This window comes from Otolemur garnettii, unplaced genomic scaffold, assembly GCF_000181295.1.
Source record: "Otolemur garnettii isolate 467f Iridium unplaced genomic scaffold, OtoGar3 scaffold00006, whole genome shotgun sequence".
Classification (NCBI taxonomy): domain Eukaryota; kingdom Metazoa; phylum Chordata; class Mammalia; order Primates; family Galagidae; genus Otolemur; species Otolemur garnettii.
Window position 1 is genome coordinate 45,260,132 of NW_003852401.1, and position 8,834 is coordinate 45,268,965.

General features: G+C 42.1%; 1 protein-coding gene across 1 annotated transcript in view; it reads left to right on the forward strand.

Moving 5' to 3' along the window:
* Window positions 1-8,834, forward strand: part of FANCC (Fanconi anemia complementation group C) — a 261,505-nt gene that overhangs the window by 76,895 nt on the left and 175,776 nt on the right. The window contains exons 2-3 of the mRNA XM_003783068.3: window positions 2,335-2,578; window positions 4,970-5,054. Coding sequence (XP_003783116.3) covers window positions 2,414-2,578; window positions 4,970-5,054 — 250 coding nt within the window. The 5' untranslated portion in view covers window positions 2,335-2,413. The remainder of the gene's footprint in view (window positions 1-2,334; window positions 2,579-4,969; window positions 5,055-8,834) is intronic.

The following is an 8,834-nucleotide window of genomic DNA, read 5'->3' on the forward strand; positions in this document are numbered from 1 at the left end:
GCCCCATTCTGAGTTTACCTTGTTTGGAGGCCTTATCAGAACTGTTCAGTTGGTGGCCTCTTCTAGTTGTCCAGCGAGAGAGAGGCAGAGCGTGTCTATTGTCTACTCCCAGTTCTCGGGTGCTGGGTCAACTCGGGTGCAGTGGAACGGCAGCAGCTGCACGGGAGTGTGCATGGCCGGATTAGACCTCGTTCAGCCTACTGGGGAAACCAGTGGGCAGGAGACTGGCAGTAGCTGGATCAGTCCTAGTTCAGCACCCTGGAGCAGTCGGGGGGTGGGGGAATGGCAGCGGTAGTGTAGGGTTCGCAAGCGATCAGATCAGTCTTATTTCGGCCCCACCAGACTAGCTGGGGGGAGTGGAGGACTCCTTCACCGTGGCCTGTTGGACGTGTGCAGCACTAGCAAGCCGATCTATTCCTTCCCAGCCTGGGAGCCAGAGTGGGGAACTCCTCCACCTCCGTCTGTGGGACACACGTGGCTCTAATAGACAGATCTTGGCCTGCCCAGAGCACTAGAGTCCTCCACCGCCTCCTGCAGGGCGTGCGTGGCTCTAGCAAGCAATTCTGGGCCCACCCAGCACAGGTGCCTGGAGCAAGGAACTCCTCTGCTGGCCCCTGTGGGGTGTGCGTGTCTCTAGAAGGCTGTTTGGGGTCTGCCTGGAACAGAGGATTCCTCTGCCACTGCCCGTAGGACACCCGTGGAGCACACGGCTCTAGCAAGCAGTTCTGGGCCCTCCCAGAGTGGGGGACTCGTCTGCAGCCACCTGCGGGGGTGCGCTAAGCTCTAGCAAGTACTTCTGTGGCTGCCCAGAGCAGGGGAACTCTACTCCGGCGACCAGCTGCCCGCGGGAAGCTTGCAGCTCTAGCAATCGGTTCTGGACCTGCCCAGAGCCCTGGGGCGGGGTTCTTCTCTGCCACCCGTGGGGTGCAGGGCTCTAGCAAGCAGTTCTAGGCCCTCCCGGAATGGGGGACTCGTCCGCTGCCACCGGCAGGGGTGCGCTAAGCTCTAGCAAATACTTCTGTGGCTGCCTGGCACAGGGGGCTTCTCTGCGGCCGCCCGCCACCCGCGGAATGGGGGCGGGTCTAGTAAGCAGTTCTGGGGCCCGCTTTGTACCTGTATTTTATGTTCTTAAATGAGCTTCCTTGGATTTATAGCTTGCCGAACTTCTTTCTGGGCTCAGCTCCCCGTCTTTGGCTTCATAGATTCTGATTCCAACCAGTTTTTCTTCCTTTGCTCAGGAGCCTCTGACCAGGGTTTCTACCAGTCGGCCATCTTCCCAGAATCCTCCTACCGATATTTTTGGTATTTTATTGGGAACATTTAACCTGTTAATTATTGTTGCTGAGAATTTAAATGTGCTTTATTTACTCCTAGCAGAACAGTCTTTTGAAATTAGGTTGCTGACTATCTTCCCTGCCTTAGAGGTTTATAAGAGCACGTGAAGGCCTGTACCTGTTGAGAAGGGCCCTTCCCTCTTTTGCCTCCTAGAATTTCTGCTTCTGGCTTCTCTAGGTGATGGAGAGGTGTGGCATGGGAGGGGCACCTGCAGTCAATAACCCACCTCCACTGGAGGCTCACACTCACTGGGCAACTTGTTCTGTTTACGTGGACTTTCAGGGGTAGGAATTCAAGCTTATGAGAATTTGTCTTGTGTAACGTAGGACTGGTATACTTCCTCAATATTTATAATTTATTGTATTTTACTGAAATATTACTTCTTCTTGTGAATGAATTGAGATCAAGCATACAAAACAGTCTTTACTTAAATTAGACAGATTGTTTGAATTGATGCATGTGGAATGGATCATTTTGCTTTTTTCTAAGAAATGAAGAGAAACTGGGAAGAAAATTCATTAGACAGTAATGCATAGAGATTTTTTTTTTACACCTAAATGAAAACCCAGAAATGCATATAAAACATAAGAACTTCAAAAACATTTCTTAGGCACAGACTATTATTAAACACCATGGATGTTTTTGATTTCCCATTACATTAAAATACTCAAATGAACTTCATATTCAGAACATTTAAAAATAGCGCACTCTTAAAAAGAAGATATAAAGTGTTATCAGCTGTGTTTTTTGTACATAATTAGCCTGTGCCTATGGAGGTATAATGACTTATAGCCTAATGATCTTATCATGATAAAAGTTCAGATGGTAAAAATTGGAGCTGCAGCTGGGTGACACATTTTAAAACCATTCAAAGATGGCTCTAGCAAGAAAGTGTGCTATTTTAGTCCTTTGTAATCTCTCCTTTACCCACCAGTGGGTTGAGAAGGCAGTGAGAAAAGATCCTTTTAAAAATGGCTTCATTTGTTCCCTTTCTTACAGATTTGATATGTGCCCACTGTTTCCTTCAGTGCTTTGCAGGCCACTGTAAAGGGATCATCACCTTTCCCCTTTTTCCAAGATGGCTCAAGATTCAGGAGATCTTTGTTCTGATTATCAATTTTGGATGTGGAAGCTTTCTGTATGGGACCAGGCCTCCACTTTGGAAACCCAGCAGGACACTTGTCTTCACCTGCCTCAGTTCCAGGAGTTCCTAAAGAAGATGTATGAAGCCTTGAAAGAGATGGTAATTAGTGGACCAAAATAATGAAATTATTTTATGACATCAGGATTTGCACCAGATTTCACCAAGACAAATTATTACCAGAGTCAGGGACTTGTGGCCTTGACCTAATCTGCTAATAGATTTGAAAGACAAACTACTCATAGGTAATGCAGACAAGAGGTGGTTTCCTAGTCTCTGATTTATTATTGAGTCAGTCTTTTCTTCTTGAGCAGTGTGTTGTCACATGAGACTTCCTGACCAAGTTGTTTTTTTGTTTTTTTGTTTTTTTTTTTTTTGAGACGGAACCTCAAGCTATTCCCCTGGGTAGAGTGCCATGGCATCACGCTCACAGCAACCTCCAACTCCTGGGCTCAAGCAAGTCTCCTGCCTCACCCTCCCAAGTAGCTGGGACCACAGGCGCCCGCCACAACGCCTGGCCATTTTTTGGTTGCAGCCGTCATTGTTGTTTGGCGGGCCCGGGCTGGGGATTCGAACCCGCCACCTTAGGTGTATGTGGCTGGCGCCTTAGCCGCTTGAGCCACAGGCGCCGAGCCCAAGTTGTGTTTAAATAAGATTTTGATACTTGTTGTCAAGTAATAAATGAGTTTCTTTAAAAGGTTTTTGTGTTCTTGATTCATAGAGAGTTTGATGAAGTGATGACCATTTCCTCACGCCTATTCTCAAGTGGCCTCTCATAAGAGATGATAAATGTTAAGATTTCTTCTTATAAATTTAATACTTTTGATAAATATTAAGATTTTGAGTATATTTGGCCAGGTCCAGTGGCTCACTCCTGTTAATCCTAGCACTCTGGGAAGTCAAGGCAGGTGCACTGCTTGGGCTCAGCAGTTCAAGACCAGACTGAGCAAGAGTGAAACCTTGTCTCTACTAAAAATAGAAAAACTGAGGCAAGAGGATCACTTGAGGCCACCGCACCAAAAAAAGATTGACTGTTTTTACTATTGTTTTTGTTTGTTTTGAAATAGAGTCTTATTTTGTTGCCCTCAGTAGAGGGCTGTGGCATCATAGCTCACAGCAACCTCAAACTCTTGGGCTCAAGTGATCCTCTTGCCTCAGCCTCTCGAGTAGTTGGGACTACAGGCATCTGCCACAATGCCCAGTTACTTTTAGAGATGAGGTCTTGCTCTTTCTCAGGCTGGTCTCAAACTTCTGAGCTCAGACAATCCATTCAGAGTGCTAGGATTACAGGCATGCACCACTGTGGCCGGCCCCTATTTTCACTATTGTTAAATAACTTACTGTTCTCAAAATTTAATGTTTTTTCTTTTCATTGTAATAGACAATTTTATGACATTGCATGTTTTCATATTATGGACATTATTTTTTCAAAATGAAATATCAAAGTGAAAAACAAAACTGTTAATTTAACATGGATATTCTTGCGCTCCTATCATCAGAGAAGTAGGAAATTTGAAGACTAATTCATATTGATAATGAGTTCTGAGTTCTTATGTCTTTAGAAACTAGATAGAAAGATACAGCCCATGTGAACACCGACACTAATTTTTAAAATTGTTTCTTTCTAGTAAGACTTGCATAACTTGACCTTAACGTGGTCTCAGAAAGTCTAGGACCAGCCTTGATGCTGACACAAGTCTGAGAGATATTTTGCTGCGGCAGTGGGAAATGCTTATCATTTCAGGTTACCTGCACCTTTTATCTCTGTTTGGTTTTATTTTTGAACTTTCACCAAAGGTAAAGAAGTAGGAAAAGGGCCAGCTATACAATGGCATGTGTATTTTTAAATCTTAAGCTGTTTTCTATTTGATTGATCTTTTTTTGTCTCAGAGTTTAAGTTGTTGTAGACTAAGTATGATGTCATTTAATCAAAATCTTTATGCTTTGGCTGCCTTTATTTCTTTTTACAAGTTCCAGAATTCTTATTCTTAAACTTTCTTTGAAATAACCTTACTGGAGCTGAATTAGATTTAAATCTCTCTTAGTATGCTAGAATAAAAAACCCAGATAAAGATATTGAATTGTGTAGTTGTTAATCATCAGTGTTTTTTACTTTTATGCTTTCATTTTTATTTTTAAGTAAAGTGGTCTTTCCTGACTAGTAAGTATGAGTAAAATTAAATTAATTTTTTAACAAAATTCATTTTATCTAATAGTGCTTGTAATCCCATTTACAGAGGAGGCAGGAAGATGGCTTGAACCCAGGAGTTAGAGGCCTGGGGAATATAGTGAGACTCCATCTCAAAAAACAAACCAAAAAGCCAAAAAAAAACTTTATTTGAATTTTTTACCTAAAGATCTCTAGTCCTTTTTGTCTACTGTTTAAAAACACACTACTTATAGGTTGAGCTTTCTCCAACCTATAATATCAGTTCTGTCTTTCTGATTTGCATACTGCCCTTTTACTGACCAAAATGTATTTTTCTTTTACAGGATTCTAATACAGTCATTGAAAGATTCCCCACCATTGGTCAACTGTTGGGAAAATCTTGCTGGAATCCTTTTATTTTAGCATATGGTAAGAATCCAAAGTGTGTTCTCTTAAAATGGCCATTGTAATGTTTGCCTTGTTTAAGAAAGGCAAACAGAGGCTTAAATTATAAATCTTTCTTTTGTTTTTTCATTGAATAACTTATAAAATGTATTCATTGTTCCATTAAAAAAATGGCATCTTTTATTGTGCATATATGTGGATGTATGTTTGTATAAACACACACGTATGCATGCACACATGCATATCTATAGGAAAACTGAGCTCTTTGTATTAGAGCAGCAGTTCTCAACCTGTGGGTTGTGATCCATGGGAACTGTATTAAAGGGCCATGGCATTAGGAAGTTTGAGAAACACTGTATTAGAGGGTAGAAACTCTCAGGTGATTTAAATGTCAGTTTTTGTCTGTAATCACTTTCATAACCTCATTTTTGTTTGTTCATTTTATAAAGACGGTCTTGCTTTGCTACCTGGGCTAGGGTGCAGTGGGATCATCATAGCTCACTGCAACTTCAAACTTTTAGAGTTCAAATGATTCTTCTGCCTTAGCCTCCTGAGTAGTTGGCATTACAGGTGCCCATCACCACACCCGGGGAATTTTTATATTTGTTGTCTTGCTGTGTTGCTCAGGCTGATCTCAAACCCCTCAAGTGATCTTCTCACCTCACCTTGGCCTTCTGAAGTGCTAGGATTACAGGTGTGAGCCACTGTGCTCACTGATTCATAACTTCGTTTTAAATTCTGTGTGAAATGGGTATACACATACTAATGAAACCAAGGCAATTTCTTTGTTTCACAGTATCTAATTAACTCACACAGTTTTCTTTATTGCGAAGAAAAATTGCTGTGGCTTTGCCTTTATTTAGGAATGACATTTTTTTTTTTTAATTGTTGGGGAATCATTGAGGGTACAACGAGCCAGGTTATACTGCTTGTGTTTGCTAGGTGAAATCCCTCTATTAATAGTGTCCCGCCCTCAAGAGCTGTGTCATATACCATGGCCCATATCTCCCTCTGTCTGCTCCCTCATTCCCCCCTCCTAGCACCAGTTGTCCTTACGTCAGAATTGAGTACATTGGATTCTTATTTCTCCATTCTTCTGATGCTTTACTAAGAAGAATGTATTTTGGCTCGGTGCCTATGGCTCAAGTGGCTAAGGCGCCAGCCACATGCACCTAAGGTGGTGGGTTCGAATCCAGCCCGGGCCTGCCAAACAGCAATGACGGCTGCAACCAAAAAATAGCTGAGCATTGTGGTGGGCACCTGTGGTCCCAGCTACTTGGGAGGCTGAGGCAGGAGACTCGCTTGAGCCCAGGAGTTGGAGGTTGCTGTGAGCTATGATGCCACAGCACTCTACCCAGGGGGACAGCTTGAGGCTCTGTCTCAAAAAAAAGAAGAAGAATGTATTTCAACTCCATCCAAATTAATACGAAAGATGTAAAGTTACCATCCTTTTTAGTAGTTGTATAGTATTCCATGGTATACATATACCGCAGCTTGTTTATCCATTCCTGGATAGGTGGGCATTTAGATCATTTCCACAGTTTGGCAGTTGTAAATTGAGCTGCTGTAAACAGTCTAGTGCAAATGTCCTTATGAAAAAATGATTTTTTTTTTTTTCTGGATAGATGCCCAGTAATGTGATTGCAGGATCAAATGGGAGTTCTAGTTTGACTTCTTTGAGGATTCTCCATACCTCCTTCCAAAAGGGTTGTATCAGTTTGCAGTCCTACTGGCCCTGTAAAAGTGTTTCCTTCTCTCCACAACCCTGCCAGTACCTGCACCTCTGAGTCTTTGTGATGTGGGACATTCTCACTGGGGTTAGATGGTATCTCAGGGTGGTTTTGATTTGCACATTTTGGTTTTATGCAAGGTTGAGAGGAATTTGGGGACATTTGTGGGGGAGATATGCCTTCACTGACCTGCCTGCTACCCAGTCTCATTTCCTGATTCATCTTCTACAACTGTAACATAGGCCTTGTAGCCAGGTCTTGTTACTACTAACATGCCTGAGGACACTTGATGTCGGGGCCTGCCAGTTGTGACTGACTCCTTTTGCATCTGCTCTCTTCTCTGTCCTCTTCAATTTTCCTTGAAATAGCCTTACTGAGGTCGTGTTAGGAACTTCTCTTAGTCTCTCCATGGTTACCAGCATCTCCCTTTATTATAATATTCATATTACTATTTGCTGACCTGGAAGACTGAATGTCTCTCAAGAAGCCGAGGTTTTAGTTCTCTTTGTCATCTTAGGACCCTGTGTAGGGTGGAGCAGGCACATCCTGAAGGAACACGGTTGAGGTTTGCCTTGGATTGCCTATGTTAGTAGCTGATGGGATATTTACTTGTCAGAATTTTAAAGTCCAAAGAATAATTGCATAATAAATGACATTAGAATGAAAAATAAAATGACTACTCCCATTGTAGCTTAAAATAATCATGCAGTTTCCCTTTTTTAGCCTATCGTAAGTCGCTAGAAGGGACATGGCCTAGGTGGGAAAGGGATAGCATCTGAAGTTAGCCTTGTGAACATGGGCGGGCCACACATTCAGCCTCACTCACTCTGCCCCTATCCTCATGTACCCCTCCTCCTTCCTACCAAGGGCTCTTCCTCTTATCTCTACCCCTTACCTTATTTAAGTTCTTGGTCTAAAATGGCAAAACTAGTGAGCTGGCGTGGTGTTTATCCATCAGAGCCAAACTTAATCATCCTAAGTTTATTTATTGTACCTAGGCCAGTATTTCTCAAACATCTTTGCCCTCTTTGTATACTTTATATACATCTGTACATATGCACGTGCACATGAATGTGCACACGTACACATTTAAACACAGACCCATACATGTGCACACATGTGATTAAACTTACTTCATGAAGGAATGCTTTCAGCAGTCCCTCTCTTGGCTTTCTGGGTATCAGTTACCTGCAGTGTAGTACAATAAGATATTTTTAGTGGGGGTGGGGGGCTGGGGCGGAGAAAGACCACATTCACACAACTTTCATTACAGTGTATTGTTAGAGTTGTTCTATTTTACTATTAGTTAATCTTTTACCATGCCTAATTTATTAATGAAGTTTTATTATAGGAAAAAACATATGTATATATAGGGGTTTGATACGATCCATAGTTTCTTGTATAGGAAAAAACATAGTATATATAGGGTTTGATACTATCCATAGTTTCAGGTATCCACTGAGGGGGTCTTAGAATATAACTCCTGAGGACAAGTGGGGACAACTCTGTTTTTATTATGTGCAGTTCATATTCTCTATGCTATTTTTAAAAGTAGTGTTCATAAACTGGACCTACACCTCTCACATTAACTAAGATAGACTCTCGCTGGATTAAAGATTTAAACTTAAGACATGAAACTATAAAACTACTTTAAGAAAGTGCAGGGAAAATTCTTGAAGAAACTGGCCTGGGAGAATATTTTATGAGGAGGATCCCCAGGGCAATTGAAGCAACATCAAAAATACACTACTGGGACCTGATCAAACGAACAAGATTCTGCACAGCCAAGGACACAGTAAGTAAAGCAAGAAGACAGCCCTCAGAATGGGAGAAGATAGATGCAGGTTATGTCTCTGACAAAGGTTTCATAACCAGAATCCACAGAGAACTAAAACATTTAGCAAGAAAAGAACAAGTGATCCCATCTCAGGGTGGGCAAGGGACTTGAGAAGAAACTTCTCTGAAGAAGACAGGTGCACGGCCTACAGACACATGAAAAAATGCTCATCATCCTTAATCATCAGAGAAATGCAAATCAAAACTACTTTGAGATATCATCTAACTCCAGTAAGAT